At 39.2% G+C, this 23,216-nt stretch overlaps 1 protein-coding gene, 1 long non-coding RNA gene and 1 pseudogene across 7 annotated transcripts in view; 1 reads left to right on the top strand and 2 right to left on the bottom strand.

Annotated features, from left to right (window-relative positions):
• The first annotated feature begins 5,041 nt into the window (after positions 1-5,041).
• Positions 5,042-22,726, top strand: LOC111844115 (uncharacterized). Of its 3 annotated transcripts, none has more exons than XR_011982996.1 (5): positions 5,042-5,095; positions 20,171-20,263; positions 20,363-20,608; positions 21,142-21,221; positions 22,475-22,726. It is a non-coding gene; the product is annotated as an uncharacterized lncRNA (long non-coding RNA). The 3 variants fall into 3 exon arrangements; XR_011982995.1 differs by lacking the exon at positions 5,042-5,095 and adding an exon at positions 5,757-5,989; XR_002838306.2 differs by lacking the exon at positions 5,042-5,095 and having other exon boundaries at positions 18,629-20,263.
• LOC140578723 (uncharacterized) lies at positions 9,339-12,058 on the bottom strand (annotated as a pseudogene).
• The window catches only part of LOC140578724 (uncharacterized), a 31,013-nt gene continuing 17,135 nt past the window's right edge, over positions 9,339-23,216 (bottom strand). For 2 of the 4 annotated variants that reach the window (XM_072700576.1, XM_072700577.1), the window contains exons 2-4: positions 22,724-22,841; positions 17,368-17,500; positions 9,339-12,341 (exon numbers count right to left, since the gene is read on the bottom strand). In XM_072700576.1, coding sequence (XP_072556677.1) covers positions 22,789-22,841 — 53 coding nt within the window. In that variant the 3' untranslated portion in view covers positions 9,339-12,341; positions 17,368-17,500; positions 22,724-22,788. Of the gene's footprint in view, positions 12,342-17,106; positions 17,501-18,124; positions 18,668-22,723; positions 22,842-23,216 lie in introns of those variants that run through there. The other 2 variants (XR_011982994.1, XR_011982993.1) reach the window with 2 other exon arrangements.

Here is a 23,216-nt window from a genome sequence, read left to right as displayed (position 1 = left end):
TGAGTCAGTTGCTGGTGCCCTTATCATTATACATGTTGCCAGCAGCTTTCATAACTGACTGTCGTTATAAATTTATCACGCTGATTTAAACTTTTGGTGTGTAAACCTTGTAGTTGCCTGAAGGCATCTTACGTTAGCAAGATAAGTTTGGTGATAATTAATGCAGCTAGCGAATTACTTACATAAAAAGCTATTAGTTGGGGGGCGCAATAAGTTAACGTAGATAACTATTAGAGGTGTAACGATACACGTATTCGTATTGAACCGTTCGGTACGAGGCTTTCGGTTCGGTACGCATTACAAACCGAATGATTCAGAAAAATACTTTTATCGCTCTGGAGTCGACGGCATCGTCAGCGATGCCGAGTATCTTTGTTGTCTATTTCAGTTCATAACTCGCTGAAATCTTATTATAGAAACATGAAAAAACGCTGACTAAATCCGTAATCGGTCTTCTTTTCAAAACGTCCATTGTCGGAAGTATTAAAGTTTTTTAAATTAGGTGAAATCGGCAAGAAAGTAAACCATGTCATCTTTGTTTTACCTACATCGGGGCGTGTAGTACCGCTCTCACCCGAAGATCGCTATTCACATTCTAAATAGCTGCATTAGCGCGTATTTACGGAGCCCCTAAGGTGACAAGGGAACAGAAAAAAAAACAGCAGAAGAAAAAAAAAAACCGTCATGTTTTGCGTTATAACCCAAAACTTTTGCGATATAACCCAAAACCTTTGCGTTATAACCCAAAACGTTTGCGATATAACCCAAAACCTTTGCGTTATAACCCAAAATCTTTGCGTTATAACCCAAAACTTTTGCGTTATAACCCAAAACTTTTGCGATATAACCCAAAACTTTTCCGTAGTAATGCAACAATAAAATCAGGTGACTAGTGCACTTTTGGTCATTCAAGTGCAACTTCCAAAGCCGCTGTTTGCATAATGTGGTTGATCCCCGCTTCGCTTATTAATCTAATTTAACGGTTAAAAAAATTCAGTTCAGTGTGGTAAGATTTGATTGTTTAATTCATAATTAGTCATTTGTAAAGCAAGCCTTGGTAAAGTACGTTTCAGTAACATTGCTAATTAATGCTAATCTGTTGAGGTTGATTTAAGCCTAAAGAATTGTTCGTTTTTTGTTGTTGTTTCATGTTTATAATGAATTAATATAAATCAAATGCACACTCTTTTCTCACATGAAGTCCATTTATTCTGCATTTTGCATACATCCATCGATAACCATGAAGCTGCCCAGAGTGCAAAAGCTGCTCACAAATTAAAGTTAATTACATCATCCAAGTCAGAGTAGTTTTTCCATTGGAATAATCCCCTTTCACATAAAATCCTATTAATCTGCCTCAGACTTATGTGAACATCATGCATAGATCCGAGAACAAACTGAATGTCCATATATTGTAGACCAAGATCAAAGTAAAATTGGATTAAACGCTCCATGTTTTCCTATCAATTGTGTTTCTTACACTGCCTGATTACTCATATTTCCAGTTCAAAGTCACAACAGTTTTGCCTTATGTCGCAAAAGTTTTGGGTTATAACGCAAAGGTTTTGGGTTATAACACAAAAGTTTTGGGTTATAACGCAAAGGTTTTGGGTAATATCGCAAAAGTTTTGGGTTATAATGCAAAGGTTTTGGGTTATATCGCAAAGGTTTTGGGTTATAATGCAAAAGTTTTGGGTTAAAACGCAAAAAATGACTTCCTTTTTTTTTTTCTTCTGGCATTTTTTTTTCTCCTCCTTTGTCCCCTTAGGGGCTCCGTACGTATTCAAATCGCATTGGCATGGTAATTTTATTAACAGCGCAACGGTGAAACACGATCCAGAAACGTTCCAGTCAGAGCCATAAAAGGGGGGGAGGGACGTGGCCAGGTGACAATGGCTCATTCATACACATGAAAGTTGCTACATATTCAATGAAAGGAGCCAGAAATAGTGACATGAGTTCGGTTTTTCTTATTTATTTATCCAACTGAATGTTGCAAATACACCATTTAGTCATCTTCATGTAGCCAAGACTTTGTTGATCAGATATCTTGGATCAAAATAAACTGCCAGCATTGCTTACTATATGTACTTTTATTATGTGTCTGCAATTATTCCAAGCTGCATTTTGCAATGTCTATACTTTGATGTCAAATTACAAACTTAACACAAATCTGACATATTTACAAAGTACACTAAGATAAAGATGAGTTAAATGCCAAAACAAATATATAAGAAATAATTTATTTGCCATGAATTAAGTTTATGATATTGAATGAAATGTGTGATCATGCCCCAATCAGCGAAAGTGTGTTCCCTACCCCTAGACTCCAGATGGTTATATTTGAAAAAAATAAAAGAGAATAAAGTGTGTAAAATATAATGTTTTCAGTGCTGCTACGCTCAACAAGGCAGCCCAAACGACGTGACAGGCAACGTGTTGACTGCCCCTCCCACCCCCAAACACTACTCCAGTCAGTCAGGCATTTGCTGCACTAGCTCGTTGCAAAATGGCTAGTAACGTTAATGCAATTATCAGACCAGAAATAGAGGATCCTCCTATAACCAACAGGTCTGGAGTTTGGGAGCACTTTGGTTTCCCTGTAAGTTATGAGGGTGATGGCAAGAGAGTGGTGGATAAAATGTGGACACACTCATCTTTCTGGAAAAAAACTTAAAAATTGATTGAAACTGAGTTCCATATAAAAACAAAATTGTTCTTTTCTTTCTATTAGTTTATAACTACTACAAAATTAAATTAATTTTTTTTATCATGAGCTTTTTGGTTTTGGTTATAAAGGAGTTTTGTTTTATTTGCTGCTAAAAAGAAACGTCAGAAGACGGGTGAAGAATAGCTTCATCATTGTTTAAAGTAAAAGAAAAAACAAGATCATACTTTTTTGATGTTTTAATAAATAAAAAAGTGAAAAAAATCAAAGAAATTATCTGCCATTTTTTTTTATTTTTGCTGTATCGGAAACATACCGAACCGTGACACCACTGTGTCGTATTGAACCGAACCGTGATTTTTGTGAACCGTTACACCCCTAATAACTATATCGAAGAGAACTCTATCGGCAGTCTATCGCTCATCCTGCTAGTCCCCGATGTAGAGGGTTGAATTTCGGACCGTATTTTAAACCACTGAAATTGTGGCAGCGTATTTGAAACAGCGAAAATATTGGGACTGAATATTGTAAAGCAGAAATAAGAGGACTGAATGTTACTGCTTGAATAAAACACATGGAATATTTTCAACTGAATTTGTTCTTTTGAAATTTATTTTGAGGCGAAATTAAATGAACTGAATTCATGTGGTTGAATTATAAACATGCACTTTAAAATACGTATGTTTTGGAACTTAATTTTGGATTATTCGATAAGTGTAATTCAACGTGTTTTTTTCATCAACGACTTTTGTCATTAAATTACTTCCACACCCCTCTTGGTCGTCGACTGCGTCACTCCCCATACAATCACGCCCCACAGTATAGACCCACCCCTGACCCTTGTAAGACATGGGAAATGCAATTGCAAATGGACTTAGCTTTTTCATTTGAAACGTGGCAGTCAGTGTTCGTTCGCGAAAGCGAAAAAGCAAACGGTAATGCAAAATTTGCAATTGCATTTGAATTATGTCACACTTTATGCGTCCACATATGGAAAATGCAATTGCAAATGCAATTTGCAATTCCTTTCGAAAAATGTCCAGGATTTTCCTCCTTAATCCTCAACCACTATTTGCATTAAAGCACAAGGACGAGGGGTTGGACTTTGGGAGGCATGTAGGCCTGATATCCAGGCCTATTGCTCACAATAAAAACAAAAAAAGGAGGTGAAGGGATGGGGGTCACGGCAGCATGATCACTCAGGGTCTGTTAAAGGAAAATAGAAGCAGTCATTGGGCAACCAGCACATTGTATAATGCTAATAAGTAGTAATATGAACTTACTGTCAGAGGTTGGGTGGTGCAGTGTGATGCTGGTTCTGCTGACCTGTTGGGCCAGTAAGACAAATTTCTCCCTCCGGTAGGCCATCACCTCCTAATGGTGTCTTTCCTTCTGTTCCCTCAGGGCTGCCAGTTCCTCCCTGATGTCCCTCAGAATAGATATTTTCTCACTCTCGGACCTGAGAGTGAGAATGTGGTTATTACCTAAATTTTCCTCATTTATACAACAACCATCTGAGTTAACAGCAAAATTAGGAATGAGAACGTAATTAGATATACATCCTTTTCATGCTAAGCCTTTACAACATACACATGGCGAACACCAAATGAACTCACCGGGGAAAAGAAAACAATATCCCCGTCCGACTTCCTACCCATACTATGCTTAGTGCTTATAAAAAAAGAAAAAGTTCCCTATTAAACCTTTTTGAGCTACTTATTAATCTTCACATTAGCTAAACCTCACTATAACGCTCGGCGGCTCGCGGTCTCACGTTTCCTTCTTCTTTCCTGCTCGCTCGTAACCGCAAACTACCCTCCTCCCACAGAATGACACACTGCCATCTACCGGACAGGAAGATTTGAACAAACCTAAAAGTAACATAGAATTCAGATACAAAGCCAACATGAATTAACCATTTGAGTGGGTTACATCAATATTTACTGTGTTTTAGTGTCTTTAAAATATATATATATGTGAAATATCTGGGAAAACGAAAAGGGTTGTCACCATCTGCAAATATTTTACAAAAATGCAATGACAAACCTTCACAGTCCAGAAGATAATCTGACCAAAATCCAAGTATTTTGCCTTCTTTCTGCCGCCTGTTGCTTCCCGCTGGACTGAGGTCTGGCCTGAACATGCTTTCCAAATCTGCAGCAATCAGCTTCTTAGCAGAGTGGCACAAGACAGGGACTAACACACTTGAATGCTGTTGCAGCACGGTCAAAAACTGCAAAAACTGTGTTTAATAGGTATTTTGTTCAAAAGCAATACTAGAATTGCTATTCCACTGTGTACCGCCAGAGGGGGCTATAGTCTAACGGAACATTAGTTGAAGTTTGGCGGGATTTTCTATAGACAAAGAAACCCCTGGAATCCAAACACCGCTGATGTCTCCCGTCTGTTCTTTTAATTCTAAAACAGGTTAGTACAGTAAATAACTACTGTTTCATGTTTCAGATGTTACAAACAGGTGTTTAACTGTGTGATCGAAATAGTAAAGTAGTGCAAGATTCTACTAGCGTAAGTAAACCGAACATTAATGTGGTTCGTGAAAAGGGCGCCTGTGCTAGTCATCTTTTTTTATTATTATTATTAACATGTGAAATTTTTAATTGTTTCTTTATGCTCCCTGGTATCTTGTCCTGGCATTTATTCAACGGTTGATTAGAAGTTATTTTCACTGTTAGACTGAACCGGAATGTGAAAATATTTGTTATTGTACGATGTTTCTCGCACTATGTCGGCTATTTCCAGGCCACAGTTAAGCACGGACCTACATGTTATTCCTGCATTTGTTAAGGCAGTAAATTAAATGGACAGCTTTATAGTTTTTTTGCTCTGAGTGAATTGAGATTTATATAACAGATATTGTTAAATGATAGGATGTATAGAGTACGTCTGTAACAATTCATCGAGTAACTCGAATAATTCGATTACAAAAAAATCCTCGATGCAAATTCTTTGCTTCGGTGCTTCGTGTAATCCGCACGGCTATGTACCGCTTAGTGATCAGCGTGTTTCACACGGAGGATTATTACTGTCGCACAGTGTGCTTACGCTGCATTACGTGTAGCAGGTTTGATTCGTTGGCGCGTTGGAGGAAGACAAAGGAAATTGTGAGGAAAGTCTGAGAGAAAGAAGAAAAATGTCTAAATTTTGGGACCATTTCAAACAGAAGAAAAGCGAAAATACTGTACAGCGTGTCCATTGTAAAAAAGAATTAGCTTACCACAATAGCACAACGTCAATGATTCAACATCTCAACAGAAAGCACCCAGTCTATGCATCCATTCCACAGAGCGGAGCCAGTACAAGGTAAGCGCGAGCGTTTCACTCACATTTACGGTTAAACGAAGACCTGCGATAGAAACGTATTCATGGGCATATGTGTGAATAAAAAAGTATACCAAGATTCAGCCCAAGCAGCCCCTATTTTTCTTCAACAAAAACACTGATAATACAACAGCAGTGAAAATGATGCTGTCGTAGTTTAATTAACATGGAGCTGGGGCCTGTCTATACACTAACAGCAAAGAGACGGTTCCGTTACACGGGTGGAGTGAAGGAAAACAACAGCAGTGCTTGTAATCGCTACTAAAGCTGTACTGGTAAAGAGCTGGCGAGGAGTCCTTAATCAAACCAGCTGTTCAACAAGCTGAAAGGTGAAGAAAAACAATGCTTTCAGCTGCTCATATTCACCACCGTTCTACAGCAGCAATGCTACAGTTAAAATAGAAGCCTATACAAGTTAAAATAGAAGCTCTTTGTATGCAGATAGACTGTTAGCTTAGTTTGACACAATATTTAAATTTGGCAACTTGCAGCAGGCTGACAGCAGCCGTCACACTTTGTCGCAGTGATACCTGCAGCATGCAGGAGTGAGTCTAAAGGGGAGCATGGGGTGTACTCAACTAGATCCATTTCAAGGCTTTAGTAATATTAGTGTGCAGATTTAGATTAATATGAATAATATTACATAATTATAATGTTATAAATATTATATTAAAATTACCCACCGCTCCTCCCCCAACAGCCTTGGGTCAGTAAAACTCTGAGACACTGAATTATCCAACTGCCACATGCTCCTTTAAAGGCTTACACACACACACTCACTCTGTAGCACACTTAAACACACACACACTGTCACTCACCTTCACTTACACACACACACTCATTCTGTAACACACTTAAACACACACACACTGTCACTCACATTCACTTACACACACATGAACATACACACACCATTCCTACCTCATCCAGGAGATACAATCCAGTCAGAACTTTTTTTTTATGCCTCCTATAAATGTACAAGAATACAGAGAGTAAAGGCCATTTTAATTTATGCCTTAGTTTAGGATATATATATATATATATTAGGGCTGGACAATAATTCGATATCAATATATATCGCGATAGAATTTTTTTCAATAACGGTGATACGATTTTTAAACACATTTCCGATATTTCGATATACATTTGAATATACCAAATGTATAGAGGGAACCGCCAAATTCCCCTTTGTCTTAGCATTTTCTCATCGGTTATGTCGATTCTTTTATGTCTCCGAACCCTAATATCTTGAGCACAAAAGAGGGCCAAAATCGCCACTTAACATCGGTTATCTCCATCCCCGTGACGATTCGCCGGCTTTTAAAAATGTATCACAAGTGCTAAACAGCGCGTATTCAAATCGCATTTGCATGGTAATTTGCTGAACACTGCAGCTGTGAAACGCGATCCAGGTAAAACTTTTTTAGACAGCATAAATAATATTGAAGCATTTGTTTTCAAGCAGACTGTTAAAGGCAAAAGCAACAAAGCATTTTAGACTTTGTAAAGAAACCATAGTATCCGCGTGTATGATACTTTTCAGAGCTGTGTCAGAGGGAAATGACTCGTGAATTTAATTTTGACACTGGTTAGCTTTTTGTAAAAACGAACTACAGTACACCCCGCAGGTTTTTTGTGATTTTGTGAGCGATCTTTGTATTTTCAATGTTAGAGAATATAATTAAAGGTTTGTATCTAGAAACAACGGTGGTTTTTATTGTATACTGGTAAATCTCTGCTGTTAGTTGGTGCACATATGCCTTTTGTTAAGCAATATGTATGTCGGGGCCGGCTCTACACTGGGGCAAGAGGGGGCAACGCCCCCTTAAGCAAACGTCCTGCCCCCTTAAATCAAACTTTTAGAAGTTGAGGAAGAAAATAATAATTACCCACAAACTGAATATGGACAAGATTTACTACAGTAGCTGAAAAATCCATTGAAAAAGGCACAAACGAGATAATAAGTTTCACTTCTTGTTCGCTCTTTCCCTCCGCGTTCTGTTTGTGCACGGGCTCACACGGCACTCGGCAGAGATCCCCCACTCACCCTCCCCCCAGCTAAACATCCAATCACTGTTAGTATGCAAATGAGCCAGTTTCTCAGTAGGCAGGGCAGAGCGAAATGAGCTGCGCGATTGCGGGAGGTTTAGAGGAAGCAGCAATCTCTCTCGTCAAAATCATCATTTTGTCTATTTGGGGGGGGGGTCTTGATCGGGGGGTACTGTACCCCCCGATCAAGAACCCCACAAATAGACAAAAATAGCAGTTTGGGGGGGGGAGAGGTCTTAACAATTTTCTTTTTTTTTTTTTTAAAGAAAGATAACCTCACTTTGTAGGAAAATTTTATGTAAAACGATTTCAGACACCCCTAGTGTGGACCGTACCATTTTAACCACCTCGGTGCTAGAAGCAGCTTAGCCAGTCGGTTACGTCATTCATTCTCATTGAGCGACTTGTTCGTTGTGATTTCAAGATTCTTTATTCGTCACATACATAGTTATAACAAGTACAACATGTAGTGAAATGAACCCTGACCGATCCTATTTTTCAGTTTTATATTTCAAGACTCGGTGAATTGATTTTTTCTTTTTCATAACTTAGCCTACCCTTTTTAGTTTTGGTAATATTGGCAATAGTGAAAAGTGTTTTGTTGGGTTCAAATATGTTTGATATAGGCCATCCAATTAAGGTAAACATCATGTTTTTACTTGTTTTAATCTGATGAGGAATATTTTATTTTATTTTTTGTTGTTTTACTTTTCAGTTTTCCCCCTGAGGGATTGCCACCTTACTGTGGTTAGGGGCTTTGCGTGCCTCAGTGACCCTAAGAGCTACACCAGCAGAAGCTTAGCCTTCAGGTGGGACACCCAAGTTGGACAGGTCTTAGGGCAGAGGCCTGACAAAGTGCAATTCAATTACATGACAAAAACAGTTATCCAGAGCACCACCCCACCCCTTTCCCGCCTTTGTCGCCACCATGTGCCCCCTTCACATTTCTGTCTGCCCCCTCATATATGCATGTCTAGAACCGGCCCTGATGTATGTACATATTTATAGCATGCCGATCGCGTCAAACAAATTGCGGCAATGCCAAAAACACCAAAAACCCGTGCATGTACATCCTCAGTTATTAACGCACATAAATAAATTTCAAGCACATGTTAATATATTGCTGCCATATTGGTTTTCGGTTATCTCGATCATCGGTTATCTCGACACTTTTTGGCAACCCCCTAGGCCGGCGACATAACCGGGTTTGACTGTATATGAATAATCAGCCTGTTCTAGTTTAAATGGAAATATATTATTGTTAATAAGCTGAGTCTGAGAGTTTTATTTATCTGATAGTTTATTTCACATTTCTTGTTTGTAAAGGCTAAATACAAATAAAAAGTGAACCTTATTTTTTTTAGTACTGTTTTTATTTAAAAAAAAAAAATGATATAATTTTAATAGGAGGAGACTGGAGGTATTATAGACTTTGCAAATTCAGTTTGCAGACATCCATTGTGTGTGTCCTCGGCAGTTTTTTCCTGAGGCTTTTTAATATTGTCCATATCGATATCGGAATTATATCGTATCGACCAAAATTAAGAAATATATCGTGATATACATTTTTGCCATATCGTCCAGTCCTAGGATAGCACAGTTGCAGACACTTCACTATTAACTTTAAATAGCATGAATTTATATTTCTTTACCACATGCCTATCCCGAACATGGCCTTTTAATTCAGTATTATCATTAGTTTGCCTATTAGATGCTGCAGTCAGAGTAAGTTCGGGTTCAGAATCAAAACGGGTACAGTATTGAATCAATTTGGGTATAAGTTTGCTTTTCAAACGTTCAGCGACATTTTTTTTTATCAATCAAAGAATCAATTGTTGCATTTATTTGTTTAATCTATAAGTCCAGGACAGTGTTCACATCTGTTCTTGCAGTAAGCCTTATTAAAGAGAATTACATGGCTTTCTTATGTGTAATTTTCATTCTCTATCAAAAGGCAATTATCTTTTACTAAAAACCTTTGTGGGGATCGCCTATGGAAGTAAATTAATGACAAAAGTCATTGATGAAAAAAACATCAACGTTTTCAGTTGAAATGTTTAAATGTATGCACATATTACATTACAGTCCCCAAAAATTCAAAGCGTCATTAATGTAATGCGTTTTTATTCGATAAGTGTAATTCAACGTGTGTTTTTTTTCATCAATGACTTTTGTCATTAATTTACTTCCATAATCGCCGGTGTTATGCCGAAAAAGGCATCCCTGCTGTAGAATGCATGCCTGTCTTGGGAGCACGCACCACTGAAAACAGTGAAAGGAAAGCTCTCTTTTGTAACTTGTAAACTCATAAAATGTATGTAACACATCATATGATATTGTATTTTGTTAAAATACAGATATATAACATAAAACAAATAAAACAGGTCGCTGATCTGAAAACGGTTTGTTACGTAATAGGCTGTCACGTGCCTGTTAATATCGATTCAAAAGTTCAAAACAGCAGACATGAACGTGGCAATATAAGGCTTGTTACATTATAAGTGTGTATCAGATGCACAGTAACACTTTTGTTCTTTTCACTAAAAAAAATAATTTGTTGCTCAATCTTTATTAATAGCAAGGTGTAAAGACAATTTCCCCATGGGGATCAATAAAATATCTATTATTATTATGTAATTGATGATGGGAGCTGCCGAAATGCAAAATCCAAGGGGATGCCTTTTTCAGCAACCACCTGCCGGAAGTGGCATCCCCTGGTTAATCTAAATCTACTTCAGCTGCACTGCTGAAAATTGCACAGGTTAGTTAACACTCTCTCAAATACAAACTAGCTTGTTACACACTTACTGTAAGCTAACAAGATAAACCGTTCATACTCACTTAAACGTACAAATTATACCATTTTTAAACAAAACACAAAGACAATTATTATTTTATCATTTCTCATACTTATGGACAAATCTCGTCCAAAGCAACAACATTTTAAGGTCCATATCAGCTTAGAACAATAATACTTCGGCATTACGTTCAGCCATCTTGGATTTTTTTTTTTTTTTTTTTGATTGCTCTATTTTTCTTTTTCCAACGAAACCAAAACAATATTACAAAGCAGCCACTAGAGGAAGCTTTAGGGCAGTTTACGAAACTGTATAATCTAGCGTAACTTATAAAAGGCAGAACACTCCCCGCCTGGTACAATACAATTGTGCCACTACAAACCAACTTTTCTATGAAACATTTTGAACAGGTTACGGCTATAACATTTTTATCACTTGATAAAAGCAAAACCATATCAGCGATGGGTCTCAAAAACACTTTTTCATTTCCATCTTTCACGGTTTTTACTTCTGCTTTTCGAACCTTATTGTCCTTACTCTGAAATGTTCTTACAACCTTTCCCATGGACCAGTCATTTCTGTGTGCGAGAGCATCTTTCAATAACACAACATCACCAACTTTTATGTTCGGTTTATCACCAGTCCATTTTCTCCTTTGTTGTAGTTTTGAAAGATATTCACTTTTCCACTGTTTCCAAAATGAGTCTGCCAATCACTGTACTTGCTTCCATTGCTTTGAGTAGAGTTCTGGAGGTGCAAAGCTTCCTGTTGGTGCAGATAATGCATTGACCTTTTGGGTGAGGAGCATTGCTGGAGTAAGAAGGTTTGATTTGCCTGGATCGGTTGAGACTGGTACAAGTGGTCTTGCATTCATTATGGCCATTACTTCTGCCATGAATGTACTTAACACTTCATGTGTGAGTTGGACATGCACGGCTTTCAACAGAATACCATCTAGGATGCGCCTCGCAACTCCAATAAGTCTTTCCCACGATCCACCCGTGTGTGAGGAGTGTGGGGAATTGAACAGCCACGTGCATCCTTTCTCCTGTAGGTAAGAGTTCAGTTCTGTGTATTTGTGATCAATTTGCAACTCCTTGCATGCTCCCATAAAATTTGTTCCTCTATCAGAGCAGAGTATTTGAGCAGGTCCACGGATGCAGAAAAATCTCCTTAGCGCATTGATGAAGCTAGATGTTGACATTAGTCCTCTGGTGCGACGTGGAATCTTGTGGAGATGGAATCTCTCTTCTGTCGTCTGGAATCATGTCACATTCATTCAGGTTTGGGAGTGGGAGCTTTACCATCCATTGACTCGATCATGAAGTTTAATGTTGTTCTGCCGACATTATCTGAAAGTCCTGAGCATGTTCTGAGCTTGTAAGTGCCTGAGCGTGTCTTAATATAAAAGAGCTTGGTTTCAGAGAAAGAAAATAAAGCTGCTAGAATGGCCCAGTCAATCACAAGACTTGAATCCAGTTGAAAATCTATGGAAAGAACCAAAGATCAGAGTTCATAGGAGAGGCCCTATAAACATCAAGATTTGAAGACAGTTTGTGTGGAAGAATAGGCCAAAATCACACTTGAGCAATGCATGCAACTAGTTTCTCTATACAGGAGGCGTCTTAAAGCTGTCATTACCAACAAAGGCTTTTCTACTAAGTATTAAATAAGTTTCAGTAAGCGTGTTCAATACTTATTCCCTGTGTCATTTCACTTTATTTCACATAACTTAATCTATGCACTTATTTGTTTTGATTTCTTTGTATGTGTGGATTACTTGGGTTGTTACCGACATCTGGTGTAAATTTCATGTCAATAGATCCTTTAGAAATATATTTACTGAGAAAAATGTTGACGCGTTCAATACTTATTTTCAGCAGTTGCATTTTCCACCACTTCAGGGGACCCATAACATTCCTCGAGTCTTTGCCACACAAGGTTGAGAGCTGCAGCTGGATTAAAGACATGGACTGAGCGGATTCTTTTGGTCTGCTGACCAGACTCAGCTCCAAGCCATTTGATCATTAAATCTAGCTCTTCTTGAGCTGTAACATGCAAGTCTTTAATAGCATTTTGAAATGACACTTTCCACGCATAGTAGTTCTCTGGGTGGTCGTCAAGAGTCCTATACTGAACATTTCTCTCCGTGTCAGGTACTCTGTAATATCCTGGACACCCTGTGTCTCTGTTGACATTTGAAGAGTGTTGAATGGATGAAGTTTGGGGGAATTCAGTCTCTCTCTCTCTCTGCTGTGGTTGGAGCTCCACTTTAACATTAGCCTTTTGAGCACTGTGTGAGCTGTCATTGTCTATCTCTGCATTCATAGCCTTTTCACATTGTTCACGTGCAGCTTTGTGACAGGCGAGTGGATCTACTTTTAATGTGAATCCTTCAAGGAAAATATCTGAGTGTTTTTGTACGTACTCTGCTGTGCGTTTTGGACTGGCGGGTGGTCCCACCAACGGAAAGCTCAGATCACTTTTTGAGAGTCCCTCCTTTTCATAAACTGCAACTTCTACAACTGCAACAGTCTTTTGACAACTCAAAATATGTAAATTAGCCTCAAGTTCAGTTTTTTGTTTCATTATAGCTGCTTCTCTTTCTGAGTATGCCAGCTGTGCACGTGCAGTCTCAGCTTTTGCTCGTGCTTTAAGTGTTGCAGAACTTGTGGATGAACACTTGAATGTACGAGTCTATAGACTCGGCCTGTGTGTCTGCGTTGCTTGCATTATCATTGTTCTCCATGTCGTCTTCGTTGCGTACTTGTACTGTTTCTCTTTGGTCTGGTGTTTCTTCCTCTTCTGGAAGATCTGGTAGATATCGCTTTCCTGACCGTAGGCTCATAGTTGGTGCGCTTAATATCAGAGGTGTGACTAGAACATCATGTGTGGGTGGGCATTTGGCTTGGCTGGGGGGGCAAAAAATATCCATCCATCCCCATTTTTGTAGGGGGGTCAAATAATAATAACTTCATTTTATATAACATATAAAAGCAAAAATTATGGCATAAATCATAACCCATTGTTCAATAAAAAATTAACAGAGACCATGGAACTTTTATTATTTTTGTGATTGTGTAATCGAATAACTTAAGGAAAAGTCCCTCCTCCCCACCTTCGTGATTGTGACCATGTAGAGCCAGTCCATTGACTGCAAGGAACTGAACGGCCTCCCCAATGCTTTTCACATAATATCTATTCTTTTCTATCTGGGTTGTACCCAGTGCTTGAAGTGGGAAAAAATTAGTGCAGGAACTCTAATTTTCCAACATTTGACATTTGTTGGGGAAGATGGTGGCGCAGGAGGTAGTGCTATCGTTCAGCAACTGGAGGGTTGCAGGTTCAAGCCCTGGTTCCTTCTGACCCCATCAAAGTGTCCTTGAGCAAGACACTGAACCCCAAATTGCTCCCGGTGTGCAGGTTGGCGCCTTGCATGGCAGCCTCCGCCACTGGTGTGTGAATGTGAGTGTGGATGGGTGAATGTGAGGCATGTATTGTAAAGCGCTTTGAGTACTCATAAGAGTAGAAAAGCGCTATATAAATGCAGTCCATTTACCATTTGAAAAAAAAATCAAGTCTTTAGGAGGTGTTGGTTCAAAAACTATTTTAATTCAATCATTCTTCCAAGCAATAACCTATAGGCATAGGCTACTTTTTTCTAATTCACAAATGGAATACTGAAAAACCATTAAAACAACATGTAGTCTTTTATCGGTCTTGTGATATTGTCTATTCTCGGGCCACTGTCGCTGCGTCGGATCAGTTTCAGTAAGTACCGGACACAGAAAAAAGTGGCGGAACCCAAAAGACGAAAATACAGAAGTTCCGGAACTGCGTTCCGGCCCACTTCAAGCACTGGTTGTACCCAGTAGTTGAACTATGCTTTCACCCGTCTCTGCCCGGCGCCGATAACAGCCAGACATGGCTCTGACGTGCAGGATACTAGATGCGTGTTTTTGGAAGCCACCGTCTCTTTCTAGAGCTTTTTTCCAATTAGTGTAGCCATGTTTGGTGAATATGTCCTCGCGGTCCGAATTGGAAACACTAAATTTGCGGCAGGCAAACCAAAAGCTGGCATCACGGACAACAGAATATTCAAGCCATGATCGAGACTGATACCAGCTTGCACTAAAACAGGGGTGTCCAATCTTATCCGCAAAGGGCCGGGGTGTATGCAGGTTTTTGGGATAACCTGTAGGTCAGCTGTTCAAACCCAGGTGTGAGGACACTTCAGCCAATCAGTCCTCTAATTAGTAATCTAATTAGGGAGTTGCAGCGAAAACCCGCATACACACCGGCCCTTTGCGGATAAGATTGGACACCCCTGCACTAAAACATCCGAGTGTCTTTCCGAATGCGCGCTTGGGATAATGAATTAAAATTGGCTGGGATGGGCTATCCATATTTAAATCAGGCAGACCGGACTGTATATTTTGTTGAAGGCAGAGGTTTGGAGTAGCCGACGGGCGCAGAGCTGGAGGATTGTGTAGGAGTTTCAGTTCCCGACGTGGGTGCGCTATGCTCCGTGTTGGTAGCAGCGGTGCTGGGCTCAACCGTGGAGCCAGCAGCTTGCGGAGGGACAGAGGTTGAAGGTACGGACTTTTTAATAAGCCACCTAAGCATAGCTTTTGCTATTACCAACCAGAATATAAAAGAAGAATGGAGCGTATACGCTGTTTTAATTAAAGATTGCGGTCAACAGTTTCAAAACGTGCTGCAAAATGCGTAGCGAAGTGAACCGTGAGCAGCACATGCATGTCTAGTGGAGGAGGCATTGACGGATACGCCCCTAATTCAAACGGGCCAATTGGAAAGCAACTCAGTTTTGAAAATCAAATGTTTTCATTGGACAGACAGAGTATTTCGCAGGGTGGGCACGGCTTGTCTCTGGGGGGGCAGTGCCCACCCCAGCCTCCCCGTGGTCACGCCTCCGCTTAATATATCTCCCCGTGGTTGTGCCTGCTGCACAAATGTCCTTTTACTGTGCTGTCCTCACGCTGAGTTCCCTAGTTTTCACCAGCTAGACAGTGTGATGACGATGCTCAAATAACCAGACTTATTTTCCTTTTTTGTGCTGATTTATTGAAGAATGGCCTCTGACCATTGCCTTCTCTTTGACCATAGTAAAACTGAAAACATACACTCACCTAAAGGATTATTAGGAACACCATACTAATACGGTGTTTGACCCCCTTTCGCCTTCAGAGCTGCCTTAATTCTACGTGGCATTGATTCAACAAGGTGCTGAAAGCATTCTTTAGAAATGTTGGCCCATATTGATAGGATAGCATCTTGCAGTTGATGGAGATTTGTGGGATGCACATCCAGGGCACGAAGCTCCCGTTCCACCACATCCCAAAGATGCTTTATTGGGTTGAGATCTGGTGACTGTGGGGGCCATTTTAGTACAGTGAACTCATTGTCATGTTCAAGAAACCAATTCGAAATGATTCGAGCTTTGTGACATGGTGCATTATCCTGCTGGAAGTAGACATCAGAGGATGGGTACATGGTAATCATAAAGGGATGGACAATGCTCAGGTAGGCCGTGGCATTTAAACGATGCCCAATTGGCACTAAGGGGCCTAAAGTGTGCCAAGAAAACATCCCCCACACCATTACACCACCACCACCATCCTGCACAGTGGTAACAAGGCATGATGGATCCATGTTCTCATTCTGTTTACGCCAAATTCTGACTCTACCATTTGAATGTCTCAACAGAAATCGAGACTCATCAGACCAGGCAACATTTTTCCAGTCTTCAACTGTCCAATTTTGGTGAGCTCGTGCAAATTGTAGCCTCTTTTTCCTATTTGTAGTGGAGATGAGTGGTACCCGGTGGGGTCTTCTGCTGTTGTAGCCCATCCGCCTCAAGGTTGTGCGTGTTGTGGCTTAACAAATGCTTTGCTGCATACCTCGGTTGTAACGAGTGGTTATTTCAGTCAAAGTTGCTCTTCTATCAGCTTGAATCAGTCGGCCCATTCTCCTCTGACCTCTAGCATCAACAAGGCATTTTCGCCCACAGGACTGCCGCATACTGGATGTTTTTCCCTTTGCACACCATTCCTTGTAAACCCTAGAAATGGTTGTGCGTGAAAATCCCAGTAACTGAGCAGATTGTGAAATACTCAGACCGGCCCGTCTGGCACCAACAACCATGCCACGCTCAAAATTGCTTAAATCACCTTTCTTTCCCATTCTGACATTCAGTTTGGAGTTCAGGAGATTGTCTTGACCAGGACCACACCCCTAAATGCATTGAAGCAACTGCCATGTGATTGGTTGATTAGATAATTGCATTAATGAGAAATTGAACAGGTGTTCCTAATAATCCTTTAGGTGAGTGTACACAATATTGCATTAGCTAACTAATATCGCAAACTAGCTTGTTACACGCTTACTGCAAGCTAACAAGATAAACCGTTCATACTCACTTAAACGTACAAATTATACCATTTTTAAACAAAACAAAAAGACTATTATTATTTTATCATCTCTCATACTTACGGACAAATCTCGTCCAAAGCAACAATATTTTAAAGTTCATATCAGCAATAATACTTCGGCATTACGTTCAGCCATCTTGGATTTTTTTTTGCTTCCTCTATTTTTCTTTTTCCTACGGAGCCCGCAGCGTCACCTGCAGGAGAAAAAAAAACAATCCGTGGCGACGGATTTGCAATTCGTTCCCTCAGTTTATAAACCGTACCCACGAATTCTTAAACTGTTCCCTCGGTTTAACAAATCGTGCCCACGGATTAATAAACCGTACCCACGAATTTCCAATCCGTGCGCTCAAATTTTGTAAACCGAACGTTCGGTTTTTGAATCCGTACCCACAGATTCATAATCCGTGCGCACGCTTTCGCAATCTGTTCCCACGGGACTGTAAACTGTAGCCTACTCATTGGATTCATTTTAGAACAATAGCAAACTCCCAGGTACGTGTTAATGAATCTAATTGTATATTGTTTTATTGTGTATTATTAAGTGGAAAACATCACATTGTTTTAACTGTATGCTTACAGTGATTCTAGCGGGTACATGGTGGAATACAGAAATTTAATAAGAATGATGTGTGTCAAAATCTTGTTTATTTGTCATGATCTTAGCTCTTTATTATTATATGACAAACAGTTTATACTAATTGCTTTGTTTCTCTTTGTAAGGATAAAAGTTTATTCGAAATGCCTAAATGTAATAATAAAAATAGTAATAATTAAATAACAACCACAACAATAATACAAATAATAGTATTTATTATTATTTTTATCAACATTATTATTTTTTTTATAATTCTAAGTGAGTGCACTTAAGACAGTATGTTTTTCATAAAATAATTCATGAATGCTTTATTTTAGATAACCTATTAAATAACCTTGACTCTCTCTCTCTCTGTCTGTCTACCCTTAGGCTTCCATCCACTTTAAGCTCACATCATTTATTCCTTACCCTATAGGATGGATAGATTTGGACTAATTCAACATTACTTTGACCTGGGTCTAAAGTATGAAGAAATCCCATGGACCTCTTCAAACAGTCCCATTTGGAAACTTCGTTCAGTTTTCTGGGCATTTGTGTTTCCACTGAGTTTTTCTGAACGATTATCACAATGCTTCCTCTTTCTGTCCCGTTTTCCTTGCAATTTTGACATGAGGTTTTCTGTGGCTTTAGATACTGCGGTGTTATCTTGTAATGCAGCTACTTCTCTTTTGGAGTACTGTCTAATCGCTATCCGGTCTCCAAATCTTGGGACGTATGCCAGTAGATGTTCATCTGACATACTGTTGATTGCATAGCAGTCAATCTAAAAGAAAAGTGGAAAAAATGTAAAAGACAATCTGTTTTGACTAACCTTTTAATTAAATAAAATTAAATGTACTACTCATTTTATTGTCCCTTTCATTAGCCTATTTTTTTACCAACAGCAATTTCACTTTGATTCATTTTGTTTTAAGCTTTCTTATGGATATTATCATAAATTATTAAACTATATTTTCTGCCACTAAAACATTTTTCTGAATGTATTTACTATATGTGAAGCTGAACTGTCTTGTGTAAGTAGATGATCTTTAATCACAAGAAATGAGTAGCATGGGTATATTTGAAGCAATAGCCAACTATACATTGTATGCAGGGGCGGATTAACGCACAGGCTAGATATGGCTTAAGCCTAGGGGCCCCGCGTGTGCCAGCCTGCAAGTTCAGGAGATTGTCTTGATCAGGACCACACCCCTAAATGCATTGAAGCAACTGCCATGTGATTGGTTGATTAGATAATTGCATTAATGAGAAATTGAACAGGTGTTCCTAATAATCCTTTAGGTGAGTGTATATACTCAATTGAAATTTAATTACGTCAAACTAAAACTACGTCAGTCTAATCCAACAATCCTGCAATAAATCCTTAATGAAGGTGTTAATATTCTTTTTGTTGATTCAATGATCATTGAATCAACACCTTATTATGATCTTATTATGGCTGTAGTTTGCTCTACTGTTAAACTGACAGGTGATTCTGTTTTGTCTATCTAGTTTATATCAGCCACACAAACTACAGCCGCCAAAATTATGAGTTGACAAGGTCTGAGCAAAAACTGATTATTCTGACTTTCATGAAGGGGTATTTATTGCAAGACTGCTGGATTAGACTAACTAAATTTTAACTAGGTGCAGCTAGTAAACTGACAACTGAGTGTATACAACTTAAAACACTGGAGGAGTACATATTAAATGATCTCCTCGGGAGTCTATTGACGCATCGGTGCCTCAAGGATCACGCGCCTGCCGCCATCTAGTGGCCAAATTATAGTATACATCATGAAAGTAAAATCTGTTATATTGTTATTTGAGTTTTCCTTTAGTCTGGGTCACTGTTCTGGTGCCTGAATTGTGTTGTAAAAGAGGCGCACATAGTTTAATTTTTGCTTGTTTTAGAATATATTTTATTTCTAGTATAATATCATTTACTAAGATTAGGGTTAGGGTTATGGGCGACCCTAACCTACTAAATCATGTTTATTGAACGTGTTTGTGGTTTTCACCATGAAAAATACACCTTTTTACTATTCTGACTTTATTTTGCTTGTGTTGTATGGGTCCAATGTGTTGATACAGTATGTCAAAATTAGACTTAATTATTAATAATTACGGCAAATTCACATATCTGGTTGTGCTGAAAAAAATGATAACCAGACACTGGCATGGAAAGTTTTTGCAAGTTTTTATGTTGAAATGTCAAGGAAAAAACAAAACTAGTAAAATACCATAGACTTCTAAGTGTTAAGTAACTGCTTCTCCTTAATGTTAGGCCTCTGATGTCATAGCAGTTCAGACGGCTGTCCTGCACTGTCTTTCAATTCTTCTCGGCGATGATGGCAGCGATTTCTTCAAAGTGTGTTTTGTAAGTATTGCAGCTATTATATAGCAGGGATTTATCAAGTGACGCTTTTTGCGTTGGAAATTTTCACCTTATTGTCTCAACCCTCCTCTATGTTTGCAGGAATCAGATGTCACTGCAGATCATACACAGGTTCCTGTTGGGGTATTGACAGTTATACCCGACAACAGCAAGCAGCCGGGCCCAAATGCCCTGCACCCCCAACCATCAGGCACTGATATAATACTGGAAGGTGGTAACATCATAATGGGCGGTATTGAAAACCAACGCGCAATTTTGTCCCGGCCACTGCAATGGACTCTGTGGTCTCCTCCGGTGCTACAGTCTGAGAACGATGCTGGCCGCATGGTAGGCCAATTGGTTATCTCACTGTTCTTGATTGTTATGCTGTTCCCTTTTTCTCATTTCTATTTGCCTTTGGGACTATATCTATATGAGCCACTTTAAAGGGGTAAATGTTATTACTGTGTTGTCTTCATATTTTTCTTATATCACGAACTCTTAGGGGCACTTGTCTTAGATGTTGCTGTGGAGCAATCTGAATGTCTCTGGTATTTCTTGGTTGGCAGGGCGCTTCAGCCGGGGGGTGGGAGGGTTTTTTCTTTCTTTTTTCTTGCTTTGTCAGAGTGATGTTTGGTTTTTCATATTGCATGGTCACTTTTATTTTCTTTTTATTTACAGCTGTTAGACATTCCATACTACACTGTGTGTGCATGTACTGATCTATCTGTTTACGTAAACAATGCCACAACTCCCTACTCAGCCAGACAATACCCTTGACAGTTACCTGGAGGGAGCCAGCATTGCCAATCAAAGAATTGAATATTGGTGGGGATTTCTTCGCAACCAGTGCGTAGAGTTTTGGTTATGCTTGTTTGCAGACCTTAGAGACAATGGATTCTTTGATGGCGGGCTTCTGGATAAAAACCTCCTCCAGTTCTGTTGCATGGGACTTATCCAGGTCAGTTCATGAATTACAATGTTTTCATATAGTGTTGTATGTGTGTATGTTTGTGAGAAACAAGGGGTAAGAGCAGGAACAGACAAGAAGGAGAAACAAAGGATAGAGAAAAAGAAGAGGGGATGGGAAATTACACAGGAGAGAATGAGGCAGAGAGGGGGTAGGGAATAAAGTTAAAGAATATGGTGTGTAGATGTCATATGATGTGGTATCAAAAAGTTGAGACTAGCTCTGTCTACAAGAAAGTAGATCTGGGCGATATGGCCTAAAAATATTCACAATAAATAATAATAATTTTCACAATAAATCCGATTTTCAATTTTAATCGATTTTCCCCTCCCCTACTCAAAATCAAACTACAGATGACAAATAAATGGTTCAAAACAAGTTTTAACTTTATTTTGGTTTTGTTTTTTTTCTTTAGAGTTAAAGTGCAATCTGACAAGCCAAAAAGATGTGCATAAGTGAGATGGCAGCCCACGCCGTTGTAAACACTTTTAGAAACTTGTACAAACTTTTAGCATGTTAATGAATCCCGGCTTTTCGACAGTATGTATGGGCACCATGTCTTTTGCAATATACATCGCGACAGCGTTTATTGCCTTCCACTGTGACCCATTCTTATCATATGGCACACAGTTCGAAAAAGTGTCAGGGACGGTTGCTTGCTTAACTTTGGATGTTGTGCTGGTGCTGTGGGTATTTTCATTTCGCTGAGAGCTGTACTTCTCCCACTCCGCTTTGTGCCTCTGCTTTAGGTGCTGGAATAAATTTGTCGTCCTGCTTCCTTTGGTTGCAACAGTTTTTAAACAGACTTTGCAACGAGGACTTGTTTGGTCTGTGTCTGACAGCACAAAACCGAACCACTGCCATGTTGTTTGTGAATCCGCTACAGTATTTGGGTGCGCCGCGCTAATTTACCCATGAACAACGGTGTGTCGCATTAGTTCCACTTTTGGCGCTCGCGTGTAAAATAAGTAATAAAAACACATCGTCCTGAACTGTAAATTCAAATTAATCGATAATATCGTTTTATCGGCCACCTCTACAAGAAAGTACTTTATTTATCTATGTTTACACGCTATCAGCTTCAAAATAGTCCCCTTGTACAGCAATACATCTGTCGGTGTGTCACAAAACTAGCCTTGAAACTTTTTGATACCACCTCGTATTGTAATGCTCTTGTTAGGTTCATACATAATTTGGGATTATTAGTTGCCTGCGTAAATCTGTGTGTATATTCTTTTTATCAGGATGAGCTGGATGACACTGCACAAGTTTGGAATGCACACACCATCAGGCCATCCAAAAACATGAATGTCCCCAGCGGTCGGCCTAATGTGATGTATGCTATGCCTGAACTGTACAGGACAAGAGATTTCCTAAACCAGGGTGAAGATGACCATGTTCAACTGTGCAAAAATGAATGTGTCTTTCGGTCAACCATACCCTGCGATTCAGATATAAATGAATTATGCAATATTACTATGGCAGAGTCCCACCTGTATCTACCAAATGATCCATATCAAGCTGTATACTTGTCCGTTGGCAGTCTGCTCCCAAAGTCTCAAAAAGTATCCTTTGTTTTTTGGTTCTTGGTTGCATTTGGAAATGAAGATGCTGCAGTAAATAAAAACAAAACCTGTTAGTACTAATTTAAATTAATGGTAGTGAGAAAAACATATTCTGCATTTACTATTAAAGGTTGTGCATAACATACATATGGGTGAAACACCAAAAGCTTAGTAAGGATAAAAAACCATATTTATTGTGAAATAAATGGAACATTAAATGGATCTAACCACACACGAATAACATAGTCCTGAAAAATAATTGCATCTTAGAGAAGAGATTGCACATGCAAAAAGTTGTTGAGAAGCCCTGGAGTGATTGCTGGCACAAAATGCAACTGTTTGTACAAAGTACATGTGGATTAAGTTATTACCTAAAGTTGATTCCATCTCTACCCATGTTTCTCCATCATCATAGTTAGTT

Source organism: Paramormyrops kingsleyae, chromosome 16 (assembly GCF_048594095.1).
Source record: "Paramormyrops kingsleyae isolate MSU_618 chromosome 16, PKINGS_0.4, whole genome shotgun sequence".
NCBI classification, from domain to species: domain Eukaryota; kingdom Metazoa; phylum Chordata; class Actinopteri; order Osteoglossiformes; family Mormyridae; genus Paramormyrops; species Paramormyrops kingsleyae.
This window is presented reverse-complemented; position numbering and strand designations above follow the sequence as displayed.